Source organism: Cygnus atratus, chromosome 2 (genome assembly GCF_013377495.2).
Source record: "Cygnus atratus isolate AKBS03 ecotype Queensland, Australia chromosome 2, CAtr_DNAZoo_HiC_assembly, whole genome shotgun sequence".
NCBI classification, from domain to species: Eukaryota; Metazoa; Chordata; class Aves; order Anseriformes; family Anatidae; genus Cygnus; species Cygnus atratus.
The window spans coordinates 31635050-31651650 of NC_066363.1; the positions used below are offsets into that span (position 1 = coordinate 31635050).

A 16601-nucleotide genomic window follows, 5' to 3' on the forward strand; every position below is an offset into this window, starting at 1 on the left:
TATTTCATTTATTATTTTATTTTCACGTTGCCGGTGCCCGCAGCCCACCTTCCCCCCCCCGACCCGTCCGGCCGCCCTCCTCTCCCCTCGCCCGCCCTTCCCAACATGGCGGCGCGGCCGCCCCCTCCTCCCTCAGCGCGGCCGCCGCGAGGGGCCTCCCCCGGGGGGCGAGGGGGCGGTGGCGCTGTCAGCCGGGCGGGGCGGGACCGGGACCCGGCAGCGCCGTGCGGGAGGAGCGGGCGCGGGGCCGGGCCGGGCCGGGCCGGGCTGGGCTGGGCTGGGCTGGGCGGGGAGGCGCGGCCCGGCCCGGCGCCGCGCACACTGACAGGCGCTCGGCCAGCAGACGGCGGCCGCGCCGGGGCGCGGACACCGCGGGACCGGCCGGGTGCTCGGTGTCGCCTCGGCGCGGGAGGGGGACGCGGCGCTGGAAAGCCCCGGCCGCCCCCACACCTGTGCCCCGCGGGGGCGGCCAGTGGGTGTCGCCGCCGTCGCCGCCGATCACCTGGGATCCCCGCCCCGTGGCGCCTCCGCCTCCCGAGCTCGCCGCGCCGGGGAAGCCGAGCGCGCTGCGGGCTGGGCGGCAGGGCCGGGGCCCGCGGGCGAGGCCGGGGCTGCGGCGCCGCTGGGGCTCGCCCCCTCCCGGCAGCCGGAGCGAGGCGGGCAGGAGGGCGGCGGCCCTGGAGCGGCGGCAGGATGAACGCCAATGTCACCTACGCCAGTCGCAAGCGGCGGAAACCTGTGCAGAAAATGTAAGCGGCTCTCGGCGGGCTGGGAAGAAGGGGACGGGGGGGACGGGGAAGCGGCTTCCCTGCCTCGTCCCGCCGGGGCACCGCGGCGGGGGGCTGCCCGCCGGCTGCGCGGCCCTGCCCTCGCCCCTCGGCCCGGGGAAGGAGAGGGAAGGTGGCTGCTGTACCGAGCCGTGCCCGCCCCACGTCGTGTCCTGGGGCCGGTGATCTTGTTTCATTTCGCTTGATTAATAATAATTAAAGAAGCGAGCGTCCCCCGCCACCAGGCAGGCGGAGGCGGCAGCAGGGAGCGCGGCCGCCCCGGCTCGGGAGGCACCTGAGGTGACAGCGCCGGGCGCTCGGCCCCTTCCCGGCTCTGGCCCGGCCTCGCCGCCGCACCGCAGCGGTCACAGCCCGCCGCCGGCACCCTGCGGGTCTCTTTTAAGGTCGAAAGAGACCAGAAAAAAGAAGTCTGGCCGCGGTTTTTATTTTTAAATAAAATAAAGGGAGGGACGGCTCGCTACCTGGGCAGTGGCACGTTGTGCACCTGCCGCAGGACCGGGCGCCGGGCGCTGCGCTGAGCGGCTGGCCGGCGATGTGCAGGACACAGGAGATGTTGAACTTGCACTTTCGACTGGAAGTCGAGTACCTATAGGTCGTAAAAAGTAGTAAAGCTGAACTACTGGGCTGCAGCGAAGATAACCGTGATACAAAGCTCAAAAAATGCCCTCTGTATTTTGGAGGAGTGCTCCTGTGGAAGGTAATTGCCGAAACTCCAAAAGCGTTACAGAAGGACAAATGTTTAATGAAATTCTCATGTAAATGGTATGGTTTTAGACTTAGAGCAGACAACTGTCTCGGGGGAGGGGAATTAACTGGGGTGCTTGTGTCTTTACGGTTGGAGCTGTTAGAGTGAATACGTACACATATCCAGATTCTCGGTCTACAAATTAGCACAAGAAGTCTAAACATGGCTTTTTTAAAAGCCCTTGCTGGAAGGTACAGTCATAATGTGAACAGCAGTGTTTGCTTTTTTTTCTTTTGATCACTCATTTCCAAACAGAGGTGCTGAATTAGACTTGCTCTATAGATCTGGATTTCAAGAGCGAAATTAGTGTTGCTTTTTCATGAAGAAGTAAAAAGGCATTGGTGGTGTTTGTCAACTATTAGTTGCTGAAGGCAAATAATTCTTACGTTCTGATTGCGAAAGGGTGAGGTGTGCTGCCTTTTTGGTAAGATTGGTTTATGTCTGGCTTACTATTAAATTCTTAGGCTGGATTAGAGGATGTGAAACTCCTTTTTTTTTTTTTTTTGTGTGTGTGTGTGTTACCACAGTAGCTATGTAAATCATCTCTTTCTGCGTAGATATTCTCTTTACATAATTTGGCGGCGCTTGTCTTATTAGTTGAACTTGAAGCTTCTTTTATTCCTAATGGGAATCATATCTCTGTTGAGGAATTTTGCCCTCTAAAAACAAAGGGAGAAGTAAGTGTTTCCCCTTAAAGTAAAGGTATTGATATTAAAGTTGTGTGCTCACCTGACCATAGAAGAGGAGGCATGACTATTAACCTACCTTGTTTGGGATACCAGAAATTATTTGTACGCAAGATGAATTTATCTGGCATGCATCGCTTTTTCTTCCCCTAACGGCTATGCTTTTTGGTTCCTTGTGCTGTTAGACCAACCTTACGGATCGCTGCTGGTGGGTCAGAGAGCTCTGATTTCTCATGTCACCTATTACAGAACGTACCTTTGGGCCAAAAAACACAGCGAGAGGCTGTAAGCTTTTGCAACTGACTGGGGGGAAGGAGGGGAGAATTGTCCCAACGCTGTTTCCTTGCGCTATGGTTTGATGCTGCCATGATCCAAGTTTCTTTGAACTTGATATTTCACGTCCCCAGCAGCGCTCAGAGTTGTTCCAAAAAAGTTGCAAAATTAAAGAAGTGATGTATTGCTGGGAGTAGTACCTTTTATAAAGATTGCTTCAGTAGATAGTTCTTTAAATGTTTCATTTGCTATATATATACCTTTGAAAGGATCCTGATAATTGTTAACCTGCAACACTAGGCAGCTAGTTTACAGAATTGGAAGAAGGTATTCATACAGTGCCTTACTGTACATAGGGAAAAAATGAAGAAGAAATATGTCTTGCTCCAGGTGCAGGTAACTCATTAAAGTTATGATGATAACTCAAAACCGATTTGGGAAGCTTCCCCTGCAACCACCCTGTCTTTATGTGCCGTGTAAAGGACTGAACCTGGCAGGGAGCTGCCCGACAGTGCCAAGCGTTGAAAAGCGCTTTTCGGATTCAGCAGGGAGCTACAGTACTGCGGCTGGAAAAGAAAAGCAACAATGGTAACTGCTCCTGCACTTCATCTTGTTATCTTGTCATCTGAAGAAAGGAAAAAAAAAAAAAAGCGCCTAGTAAACAATCTGCATTCCAGTAAAATGTAATGCGCTGCAGAAATCACTCGCTGGGAGCCTCGGAGCCCTCCGCCGGGTTCCTCCCGTCGGAGCCGGGCGGGTCCCCCTGGTGGCCGCAGCCCGTGGCGGTGCTGCGTGCCCGGGGGCTTGGCGAGCAGGGCATGGCCCCTGCTTTTTCCTTCTTTCTTTGCTTATTTTTGAAGGCTTTGCGTTCTTTTTCTCAAGCGATTGGTAGCTGAACCGCTGACTTTACGTGCTAGGAGGATAAAATGCAAAGTTTTATTGAGGTGGGGTTTACTGGAGATATAACGTCTTTCAGATAATGTTAGGATCTATTACTATCGCTCCACCTTGCAGTTCTTCTATTTCTATATTTTTCCCCCTTTATCTAACTGTGATTTGTCCTGTGCGTGTTTTTTTTTTTTTTTTTTTTTTTTTTTTTTTTTTTTTAGTATTTGGATAGGAATTGTTTTTCATAACTGAGTGAATGTAGTAGACAAGGAATGGGGTGGGGGGATCTAAATGTTTCATACTGTGCAGACACGAAAAGTGTAACAGCGTGTTTCTTGAAAAAGCAGACTAAATAAGAAATGATACGCTTTTGTTCTGAATTAGTTTAAAAGTATTCATGATACTAAATATTCCAGAGAAAAATGTTTGACTGGTTGATCCTTAATTAAGACTACAAATTAAGACATAATAATGTCTGAAAGCAGTGCAGAGATACTTTTAATTTAAAAAAAAAAAAAAAGAAAGAAAACATGACTGTTTATGTTTTCTTTCAAGACAAACAAACAAGAAGCGCCAGAACAAGCCTTCAAAATGCAACTTCGTCAGTAAAGAAAAATCATCATTAAAAGATTGCTTTGTTTAAAGCAGTATCATACATACAACAGTTTACACCTTTCATTTGAAAGGGAGACATTAAAGCTGTTTGTCATAAGTAGAATAAACTTAGAAATGATAACCCTGCCAGTCTTGGTGTACCTGTATGTTACATGTAGACTGCTACTTGAAAGTGACTGTTTCTAAGGTTTGGTTGGTGTGGGTTTTGTTCTTTGATTTTTTGGTGGTGGTGGTTTCTTTGTTTGTTTTTGTTGTGTTTTTTTTTTTTTCTTTTGGCAATGCTTCTTGCAAAAGTATACTTTTTGGAAAGAAAATCTGCCACAAATGAATGTAGTCAAACATAGATACTATGGCCAGCAGTGAAGAGCATGCTTTTTTTTCTCTTTCTGAATAGGCTTGGCTTGTGATCTGAAACAGTATTGCAGTATGTTAGAACTGAGCAAGAAGCTTTCACTCCTGGCTGGTGTTCGGCTGTCTCCATCGCTCTGCCAGGGTCGTTCCAACACCAAGACAACCTGAGCAAACTGAGACTGTTTGGTCCTGCAGGACAAACAGTACAGCATCCAATGAGCAGCACACCACTGGTTGGAGTGTTTGTTTTGTTTTGTTTTTTTGTAAAAACAACCTTATCCCTTCAGCTGCCGAAACCTTTGTTGGCTTCATTGCCTGCTGAAGGAACCATTGGAAAGTGTATCTTGCCCCTTCAGGATAGATTAACAACAGCTCTTGATCAAAGAGGTAGTTTGTCTTGTGTCTGTTGCTTCCAAAGGAATCATCACCTGAACGTTCATTAATGGTAAATTCGGAGTGGGAAATGAGCGTACATGCATAGGAGTCTTTTTCAGTTTTTAAAGTAAACAGAGAATTTGGGGAGATGTCACCTATGTAGCACATGCTTAGTGGTAACTGATGTGTTTCATATACCTGAGCTGCAGTTAGTTGAATAACATACAGAAGAATGTTATTTCATGAAATCTTGAAGATGAGATGAAAAATACACACAGCTGAAAAGATTAAATCCGTCAGTTAGATGACATGCATATTCTCTTTCATGCTGTTTTTTCTAAGTGATAAAGCCATTCTGATGAACTTCTTAATTAGTTTTTAAACATAATTTTCTGTTTCTTTAATGCTATTTTTGCACATCATTTTATTTCCTGAGTTCATTTCACACTTTGGTCTTGTGAATAAGGTATCATGCTTTTCAGTGCTTGTGTGTTTGTTTGTTTATTTTAAAGAATTGGTTGTTGAACAAAATAAATGTGTGTAGTTTTCATTTTCTCAAAGAAAAGAACTGCATCAATTTCTCTTTAAAAATACAACTTAGCATGTAAATACTGAGATTTATTTTGGCCTCTTAATAAGAAGACTCAGATACTCATGCACTTTTTAATAACGTAGTGTTATTAATGTCTGTGAGTGCACACATGGTAAACATGTGTAATTAAAACTTCTGTTTAAGTTGTTTGTAACAGACCTCTGAAAATAGTAGTCAACTAATGTTATGATGGCAAATCTCTTCTAACGTTAAAACTAGAATTAGCTGTCCTTGCATGTTTTGCAGCTGTTGGGTGATAAGGACTTAGTTCAGTTAAGAGATACTGAGTGCACAGAGACCTCTGGCCTTTGATTGATTACAGAATTCAAACTTCCTGTAAGTAAGGTAAAAGATCAAGAACCAAAAGGTCAGCTTAAAATCTGTTCCCTTCTTTAGTCTTTTTTTTTTTTTCCTTTATGAATAAAGTATGCATGGATTTAATCTTGACGTAGCATTCCATTTTACTTGAAGATAACTTTCTGCAATGCTGCTAGGGCTGCCCTTAGCATCAAGGGTTTACGTAAGTGAATGGAAAATGGCTCAAGTCACTACTTATTCACCCTTCATTTACGCCCTAATTTCTTTTGTCACTGAAGATAGTTGTTCTGTTTATATCATGGATTTTAGTTGGGTCATAGAGAATAAATGTAAGGAAAATCAGTGTTTCCTTTGGAAGGAGAGGAGATGGTAAGATTTATATTGCAAGTACTGCTAACCTGGTATTCAGAAATGAATACTATGTTTAGGAAATCCTTATGCTTTGGACTACTTAGAAGTGAGAAAGAAAAATTACTTGAAAGTAAAGCAAAAACAATTAGATCCAACGAGCAATTTGATAAGGTAACTGCACAGTTGCATATAGTTTCAACATAACTTGCCAAACTGCTTATAGAAGTTTTAAGCAAGGCAGGAGGACAGTTGTGAAAATAGGAAGGTAGCATTTAGTGCTTTTTTTTTTTTTGGGAAAAGATGGCATATGGTGAACTGTTCTCATGGGGACCTTTGCTTTTTAGAAGCGCGTTTGATTTGATAGTAGTGAGCTCTTCACTGGTTGTTATGCAGCTGTTATCTGCTAAAGGTTTGGTATTTATTATTCTGTGCTTTTATTTATGGCTGTTTAATATACAAAAATATTTATGAAGCAACTTTGAATGTTGCTGGTGATGTTTGGTGTTATTGAACCTTATTTTGTTAGGGTTATATTTAAGTTGTGTTAATCTTGTACAAGTGAATATCCTGCCAGAATAAGAGAATGTGAAGAAAGCTTTACTAAATTATTTTAAGATAGTATTTTATTTTAAGAAGAATAATTTTCATTCACCCTCTTGATTCATCTCTTTTCCCACTTTTCCAATGTTTGTAGTATAGAGCTGTGCTAGAACTGTGTCCTAGGCAGTGCTTAGTCTGTCGCAAGGTTAACTTAAGGAGTAAGTGGTTGCTGCTAATGTATTTTATCCGTTCGCTAACATTTTATATTATGGCACCTTCAAGTTACCAGGCTCTACGTAAAAAGCATGCCCCTCTTTAATGTACAGAAGGGCAGCTGCAGAGCCAGTGGTCACGAAGCTGGGTGTAAGTGCAAGTTTTTGACAAGTTTCAAAAATAAACGATGCCTGTAAAGAGAATGGTTTGAATTTAAACCAACACGTGTAATTGAAACAAAAAAGGAGGGGGAGAAAGAAAAACAACAAGCTAAGAAAATGAATGTCCACTCTATCACTACCTTTTTGACTGGAAGCACAAGATGAGATTGTTTTTCAGTATGGTTCACTTTCAGCAGTGGCAAAAATAACTGTTGGAGTTTTTGCAGTTTCTCATCTTAAAAGTGATTTAGAGACAAAACTTGGAAGCAGACTAAACAAAATACTGAAGAATTTAACTGCTGAAGTCTTTATGATCATTATTTTCACAAACGATACACCTTGCAGAGCCAACATCCCTATGAAAGCAGCCAAATTGTAAGAAATCAGTAATGGCTGCAGCTCTCAAATACAACTGCGATGTGGGAAAAGTGAGAATTAATCACTTTTTAGTTAGGAAACTGTGATAAATGTTCTAAAATGTATTATGGCTCGCACAGATAAGTTAATTGGTTTTAGTGTTGGCTTGGAATGGCTAAATATAATTCAAGTGAGGAGGGGGTGTAAATCTGTTTTTAGACTACTGCATGTATGAAAAGGTATGAGTATTCATATTCAGGTATCTGGAGTTGGAGCTCAGGGCAAATATGAATAGAAAACAGCAGGTTTACAAAAAGTTTATTATCTACTTCATAACAGAAAGCTTTTTACATTGTACCGTGTGAGCTACAAAGGTATGCCTTTGTCATGCCATACTCAAGTGGAATGCCATCAGCTAAGAGTTGATTTACAGGACAAGTTCAATAGTGTGAGCGAGAGAGATTTTACTTGCTGACTGAGCTGTATCTCTTTTCTTGTGCAGTTTTGAATGCCTTGTTGTCTAGCAAGTTCCTAAGCCTTCTGTTGTGTTCACTTGACAATAACCTGTTCCAAACATTGATGAAGAATGAAGGACACCTGTGGAAAAACTGTAATTCGAGTTAAAAGTGGACTGTCAATAATTTGTGCACAAATATTAATAAATATTAACTGAATTATTCTTAATACAAATATTTGGAAGAACTGAAGTGACATTTAAGTGAAACCATAGGAGGGTTTTAATAAATGCTAAATCTCTTATGGTTTCAAATGTTCATTACGTGGTCAGATAGCCATCGCAGCTCTTACTGCTTCATTTAATAGTGGGTGTATTGAGGGGGAATTAAATGATCTTAGATTAATTCTATTTTTTTTCCGTGGGAAACAGAAGTCACTTGGGAAAAACATTTTGCATGTTACAGTTTAAAAGGCTATTTGTAATGTTAGGTTTGGCAAATACTTACCTTCATTTTGGGAAGGAACTTTTGTTTATATTTTGTTTGTTTCTTTGCCACAGAGTAAAGCCATCCCCAGCTGAAGGAGTCAAGTCCAATCCATCCAAGAGACACAGGGATCGTCTGAATGCGGAGCTGGATCGCTTGGCTAGCCTTCTGCCTTTCCCTCAAGATGTTATCGCCAAATTGGATAAGTTGTCTGTGCTTAGGCTTAGCGTCAGTTACCTGAGAGCCAAAAGTTTTTTTGACGGTAAGGATTGGGAATTTATTTGTTTTTGGCCTGCTTGTAAAATTCTGTTCATACTGTAGGCTGATTTCAGCTGTTTAAGTACTTAAACTTGTTAAATTTATCTGTATTTTAATGGAACATCCAGTTGCATGGATATGTACAATGTAACTGTATAAAGTAAGCTTTCCAGTTTCTTGAAAACCAAATGTAACTACCTATATTTCACTTAAATCACCAGTCTTTCAAAGCTTTGCATTTGGAAATAATATCACCCTTTATGAGTCTTCCAGTCCTTTTTCTTAGACTTTCAAAGAGGAGAAGAGATGAGATTTATTTTTTTCTCCTCTGAAAATAGCCTTCCTAAAGCTATTACAGTTCAATACATGTCGTATGAGTTCCCGTCAGCTGTATGCTTTGCTTAATGATGCATGGAAAAGACTTCATATAGGGTTTAAGACTTTAAATAGGTTAGGACTTCATATAGGTTAAAAGACTTATATAGGGTAACTGTTAGTACTCCTTCCTATAGTTTATCATGAAGGTGACCTCTAAAGAAATAGAGGCAACGTCTTTCCTGTCTTCAAGCCCTGATTAAAGCAGCGTATGAGGCATTAAGATGACAGCTGAGGTTCTCCAATTGTGTGGGCAGGTATTCGCTGACCCCAGCCTGGGAGAAGGTAACACAGCAGTGCTCAGAGTAGTAATTAGGCCAGCAGCACGTGTCCTCCCGTACTGTGTCAGGGTAGCAAAGGAGTTCGACCCTTCTCCTTCATTACCTGAGTTGTTCTGTAGGGTGAAATGTGGTGGTTGGCTGCATACCAGTCTCTTCAAAGGCAGAAATTGTCTGGTCCTTTACATTGCTGGAATAAAGCAAAGAGCTGGTATTTAAATAAAATTGTACTTTTTTTTTTTTTAAATCAATCAGAAGTTTTATGACACTATACCGAAGATAGAATTACATTCCTCAGCATCTGCAGCTGATCAGTCTTTTTTTTTTTTTTTTTGACAGAGTTGTTTGGACACGAAAATAACCTCTGTCCTTACCAGCTAACAATTTAGTGTTTCAGTTCATATGGACTGATCTCTATTTCTTATGCAGTGGAAGTGCTTGATTTCTTTTATTTTGTTCTGACAACTTGCACTTGAAGGTTTTGGAATAAAGGGGTTAGTGCTATTATTTCTGTATAGGAAAAAAATCATGGCTTTACCCAGTTTTGTGACGTAAAAGAGGATGGAAAAGCCTGTAATCACTCCACACCAAAATTTACATCAGTTGCTTGTTTCTAATTTGAACACAAAGGTAGCTTTCAGCCATTCAGCAGCAGGGAAGTTCTATATCCATCTCAAGATGCAGTTTAAATACTGTTGAAGCACACTGAAACTGTGTTGCAACTCAGTAACAACGTACTGTTCCAATGGTATCCACATCATACAGATACATGCAGCTACTATGGCTATAATACTGGACCAGAGCTGTGGAATACTGGTTATTGTGTCATAATGAATTAAGTAGCAGAGTTTTAATTTGCCTGATAGGAATTGTAAAGTATTTTTCAAACAATGAGTGAGTGTATATACTGGGTACATTACAACAGAATATTTTTCCTTTAATTTCTATAAAAAAAAATATCCTGGTATATGTGAAAAGATACATTGTTCAAAAAGTCAAAATAACATCAAATTATTTAAGATAAAGCACGAGTAACATTTACCTTCATAGAAGCTATCTGGTCTTTTTTGTTTCTGGAAAGAGGCTTCTTGCTATTTCTTTAGAGGTAGGACAACAAATCAGGTTAGTAATCAATATCAATCTGAATTGATATTTTTTATCAAGTGTTTAAGTTTATCAATTGATATTTTTTATCAAGTGTTTAAGTGTTTAAGTGTTAAGTGTTTTTATCAAGTGTTTAAGAGCTAATGTAGGTGATTAAAGATAAACAAGATAACGCAATCTAAGACTATGATAGATCCAGTATTGCAAAGAGGAAAATAATTTTTACTATTTTAATGTACTTAAATAACATGAAATCTATTTCAGTTGAAACTGACCCTCCAAAGGAGAAATAAGTGCTTTAAAGTACCTAATTAGCGAATAAATACCAACAGCAACAGAAATAAAGAACCCCACCACCCTAGGTTAGTTGGTTTCATGATCTGCCCATACAGTGCTTCTCACGGAACTGATTTTTGAAGGAATGTTTTCTGTAGTTAAATAATGAGGAAAGCCCTGTAGAACTAATCTGATAAACGCAAGAGTGATCATCGATTGTCACCTTGAGTGCCTGGCCTGAGCCAGCAGGTCCATGTTATTAACACAGCATGCTGAAGTAAAGGGAAACGCTAAATGAATAACAGGATGCAAATGGGGGGTGTGTAAATTCCTGCGGAAAGTAAAATATAAACGCGTAATCATATGATCTTGCTTGAAAGGAAACCCAAGTTTTTGCTGTAACAATAGATATTTTTTCAAAGAAAACACTTGCATTTTTCCAAGTTTAAATAATCCAGAGTGGATGTCTGTTTTCTGAAGGCGGAAGTCTGGGAGGGGCGGGGAAGAACTGTTTTATGAAAGACATCTCAAGAAGTTGTGTCCATTTAAATAAATGTTCCTCACTTAGATGTCTAGTTGCTGCTTTAAAAGCTAAGTATTAAAAAAAAAAATCTTCCCTCCCAAATCATTAAGATGGTACTGAATTTTCCCTGGAGTTAAAGACAGATGAGTTTTTCCATAGTGTCAAGTTAGAAATGCAGTAGGTTTTAACACACTTAACACACACCAGATTCTAGGAAATTGTTGTACGTCTTTTTCTTTTCCATAACCTTTAAACATCTTCCTTTTCTCAGTCGGTAACTGATTATATTGTGTTGAGCACTTGCTTTTGATTGTTGTAGTTTGTTGTTGAAGTTCCCCAGTGGCTGCTGTTAAGCAATCCTGTATGGCTGCCCTTCAGCTACGCGAGTCAATGATGCCGTAGCTGTCTGTGTGGTCAGGTTACTCAAGTCAGCATGGTGGCAGAAGGCTTTCCATATCCACGTCAGGCACTCTGGCATGTTCTTGTATATGCTAGAATTGGAACGTGAAGTTCTGTAGTCAAGAAAGAACGTTTCAGTAGTGGCTTAAAATGATGTCTCTTGAGTCTGCTTTGTTATGAAGCCAAAGTTCTTGCGTGGTCAGTCAAAGCTAAGAAATTATTTGAGGTAGTGTTGCTTTTCAGCTGTGTGCTGATACCTGCATGTACTGACGTAGATCAGCAGACCTCAAAGTCAAGCAGGTGAGTTTAAATCACTGCTGGAGTATTTGGTTTGTGTGTGTAAGATACTTTCTGAAAGTGGCTTAAGGCAAGCTTGTTATTTTTGAGAGACTGGGATAAATCAGGCAGGTGTCTGCTGACAGTAAAGAATGACTTGGTATGTTCTCCTTGTATTATTTCACTCTGTTTTGATGTGAAGTGCCAATACATGTGTGCATTCAGCGGTGAAAAGTGTATAGAAGTAGGGTATGGGACAACAGTTCTTTGTGTGGATGCAGGTTAGTGTGAGTTCAGCATCTGGAGCACAACTGGACAGTCATTTAGGCATAGCCTGTGTTCCCTGTGCATGCTAAAATGAAAAAGCCCTTTTGCCTCCAGCTCTGGTCCTTATGTGACAAATTGACAACTATTTAAATACCACAGCAAGAAAGAACACTTATAATGAGTCTTCTCAGGGTTTTGGTGAAGCAGTTAGATTAAAGGGGTAAATGGGAATAAAAACAGAATTAGTATGATAACTTTTTTTAACATGTCCAGGCATGGTTTTTTTCTAAGGTACACTTAGAATTAAGGAGAGGTTTGCAGAAACTGAAATGAAGTCGCTGTGCTGTGTATGTGTATCAATACATTAGAAACAAAATTGAATGTGTTGCTTATTAATTATTCTTTTATCCATTTTGCTAAGAATGCCTGTGGTTTAAAGTATGTATTTTTTTTCTCTTGCTTATTGGACAGTTCTGCAATTACAGAAGAAAGTTTCTGTTCAAAATTATTCAGAATTGGTTTCTTATGTTGTATGCAAGTGATTCTGGCAAGCACAGCAATAACAGAATAATTAAGAATTTTTTCCAGTAAGTTTGCATTGCCTAATTTTACTTTGTAATATAATTAACACGCATTCTTTGGCATAACATAGCTTAAATTTGCAATGCATCCGTTGTCATCACGTAAAATATATTCTTTGATATAATGTGTTTTTCTTGTGATGCCTGCTGTTCTATTGTACTGCATGTTCGAGAGAACAGACTGCATGAGGTTTCTGCTCTGAGGAGTGCAGCTTAGGATAAGACGTACAGTACAGATGGTAAAGACAGGTAAAACGGGAGACAGTATGTTTATTCCGTCTCATTAAGAATGGTTACAATATATGTACAATCTAGCAGATACAAATAATGTGTTAGTTATTTTTAGCAAAGTTTTAAATTTTGCTGTGAAACAGAAACCTATTTACAAAACAACTGATTAAAGCTCAGCCTTCTAAGGCCAGGCTAATACAGCCTGGCTCACTTTTATTTCAGGTGATTGTATTTACCTGGCTTGTTTGTCTAAAGCAGCTTTCCTCATGTGTTTTCAAATGGGCAACTTCCTTTTCGTGTTTGCCCTCTTTCCCTGCTCTTCCTGCTCTACACTTAGACACTTGCCTCCCAAGCCAGGAGAAGCTAAAGCCCTCCAGGACAGAGTGGTGCAGTCAGGCTGCAGTTACTGCTTGCAAGTGTTTATGTCAATGCCAGCAGCTTCTTATGGGTTTGACTCCTCTTACTTAATTCATCATTGCATTATGAGGCGTTTTTGTACTCCCAAGGTGGAAAAACACCCCATAGTTTGAGAGAGACTGTTTGAGTGTGGTTTTGGTGGAGTGCCATCTGATTTTGACGTGACAAAGTTAAATGGAGAATCCACCACGTCTTGCTTCTAGCAGTTGCATCCTTCTGTTAAAATATTATTTAGATTCCAGTTTGCTTGGTTTCTGGCCTTAGAAGTTACACAGTTCTCTGTCTAATCAGATGTTTTTTCTGCATTCTGTATTTCTACCATAGGTATCAATTCATATTTAAATTTTTGAATGAGTTGTTTTACATTCTGTTGGAGGTTTGGAGGAAAAAGGGAAAAAATTATTTTATTTCCTCTCGTACTGTTTTCTCCCCCACCCCATCCAGAGTCATTACAGAATGTGTACCTTGGTATTGAAGTATCAGCCTGTCGTACCATTCAAGTTATTTCCTAATCTGTGCTGCCATACTTGTTTTTTTTTTATTCACCCCTCCCCTTCCCAGCCCAGAGTTAGACTAAGCATTTGTGGCTTGTCTGCTACAGGCTATTTTAGCCTGTATTTTACATAACAGAACATAAGTAGGGATTTAGGCTTTGAAGTCCTAAATTCTGATCCTCACAAATGCTGATTGGAGCCATGTAGCTGTGACATCACCTTAAATCTCCAATTGTGTATGTTTTCATTGTTACATGCTCGTTCTTATTCTTAACTTGACCAGAAACGTTTTATTTTTAGGAGTGCTGTGTCACTAGGCAAGTAATGCAGCTGCACAGACCTATACTGCTACGGACTGATACAACTTACATTTAATATACCTCATACGGAACATATAAAACTGCAAATTCTTTTCTTATCAGAAAGGAAAAGCTTACCCTATCAATATGTTTGTAGGGTAAAAAGGAGAATCATGTGCAAATAATGATAGTTAATCTCATCTTCATTTTTTTCTTTTCCAGGACTGTTGCAGCGTATTATTTCAGTGGTTGATGTTAGTCATTGTTAGAGCTCCCGTTGCAGGGAAGAAGAATAAAAGGTTATCTCTTCATCTCTGTGCTATGTTTATTACTTGATCAAAAATACACGGAAAGTCTGTGTAGGAGCCTCTTATGTTCCACCAAGCTGTTGTAACAGTTCTTGAAAACCCAGTTCCAGTATGAATAGTATTTGGCTTTACTCTGTAGCCCTTGTAAATAGGGAGATTAGTTTTACGTATACTGTTCTGTGCTTTGTTCTGGCTATTGCAGTGAGTATTCTGCCTTGTTTGCAAGATCAGAGCCTAAAATCTGTTCAGTGCAAACTGTATAAATGTTCTTGAGATTGATATGATGGTTAGTGTGACATTCAGAACCAGAGTGGGTAGCAGGATACCAAGTGTGTCAACCTCAGGAGGTACTACGACTTCTCTGAATCTATATATTCCAAATCTTGTGATTTTTGCTAATGTTTTTATTACTGTACTCTGGCACATGAAGGTAATAAGATCTGGAGTTTTGTTGTACAAACTACAGTAAAAGTTGATCCATCCTCTAAAGGTGAAAGTGTAATTAAGGTGTGTAATTAGAGGTAGCATCAGGCTTTCAACATCTGTGTTCCATGGGCTTCATGATTCACCCATTTGATTTTGCATGAGTACTATTTGCTTGACTGTGACCTTATGTCCTGGTAATTTAACACTTCAGTATGAATACTCTTTTAAAAAAAAAAGTGTACAAATCTATGAACTCCAAAACAGCTTTTAATGCTGTGTGCCTTTATGACTCAGCAGTTTTACTCCTGTGTGTGCTTGTTGATAGGAGAAATACCCTAGCTTTTCCTGTTTGACTTTATCTGTATTCTGATAAGGAAATCAGACTTGCTTGTATGATTGAGCTCTGTAGACTTGTACAGTTCTAGCCAGTTATAACACTGTTTATTTTTCCTAAGTAAACAAAAAATTTTAGCTATGTTAAAACAGTTTTGGCTCCATAAATACTTTGATAAATTAATAGTTAATGAACGATTGCTTTGTGAATTGTTTTGGAAATCTAACTACATAACTAGAAGTTCATTCTAGTTACCAGAGCTTGTTGTAATGGATTAATTTATAACTTCTTTTTAAGAGTATATAAAAAAGGTAAGAGAAATAGCCAATTTCAAGTGCTTTTAAGAGCTTCAGATGAAGTATTGACAAATGTTTCCTGGGGAAAACCTCATAGGAGTTCTTGTACCTCTGCAATGATGGACTGTCAAAGCTGTATGTTTTAACAAGATATTATATTAATGATAAAACTGATTGTAGTTATTCTAGAAGCTTAAATGAAGTAAACTGTAAGAACCAGACCACTTATCTGAAACTACTTTAAGAAAATGTAGTTTTGCCGTTTGCCAGCTGTGAACATTAAAGGGTACACACAAATAGGAATTGGTCACCTTTGGTGATGCATGCTGAACTCTGTTTTTAATTGAACAGAGAGATGCTCATTTTTTTCCACAGAATAATTCCTCTTGAAATTCAACCCATGTGCCATTTGAATTGCTCTGTATTGCACACTTTACGCATGGCATCCTATGACGTATACTAAGCTGAAAGTTGTGCATGTATGGGCCCTTACGACAAATTCTAGCTGATTGCATAAAGCAGGAATTTACTGGAGTAAGTCCGTGGTCTGACTGGTCAAACATTCTTGACTTCCCCCATCAGACTCCATTGTCATGTGTTCAGTGTTATGATTCCTGTGGGCAAGCATGAGGTACGAGCTTTTCATGCTGAAATATTCAGTCTGAATTATTTTTTGCTTCTTGATGTCTGCATTTGAGTTGCCAGCTGAAGGATGACGCCTTTCCTATATTGATTTAAAATGTGCCACATAAATATTTGTTTATATTTAGAGGAAAAGATAATGGTATCTCCCCATCTACTTCTTGCTATACCATCTGTTGTTCGGTGTGCTTTATCAGACAATGATAGGAAATGTATCTAGACCACTGATACTGGTCTGATACTTTTTTTGGATAGTCTTTCTTGACCTATTAAGTGGGAAACTTTGTAGATAGGTAGAACCCATTATATGTTGTTGGTTTTTTTTTTTTGTGTGTGTATGTGTGTCTGATTCTTGAAAAGGATAACAATGCAAACAGGAATTCTCATTCAGTATGCTAAACAGATGGCGTAAATGTTAATGTGTTATACCTAGTAATGTGGAAGGAAAAAAAATGCTCATCCTTGTGCAACCCATCAGCTTTTGAAGGTAGAGTGCAATGATTGTGCCCTTCTGCAAGAAGTCTGAGCCCCACGGCTGTAAGAGTTTTTAGGAATGCATCAGCCTCTGTACTTCTCAGGTGTCCCCCTTTCCTCTGCGAGCCCCACGCTGCCTTTGTTAGCTG

General features: G+C 40.3%; 1 protein-coding gene across 1 annotated transcript in view; it reads left to right on the forward strand.

The window, feature by feature from the left end:
- Positions 1-587: 587 nt before the first annotated feature.
- AHR (aryl hydrocarbon receptor) overlaps positions 588-16601 on the forward strand; it is a 61416-nt gene continuing 45402 nt past the window's right edge. The window contains 2 exon segments of the mRNA XM_035562481.2: positions 588-749; positions 8269-8456. Of these exon segments, the coding sequence (XP_035418374.1) occupies positions 694-749; positions 8269-8456 (244 nt within the window). The 5' untranslated portion in view covers positions 588-693.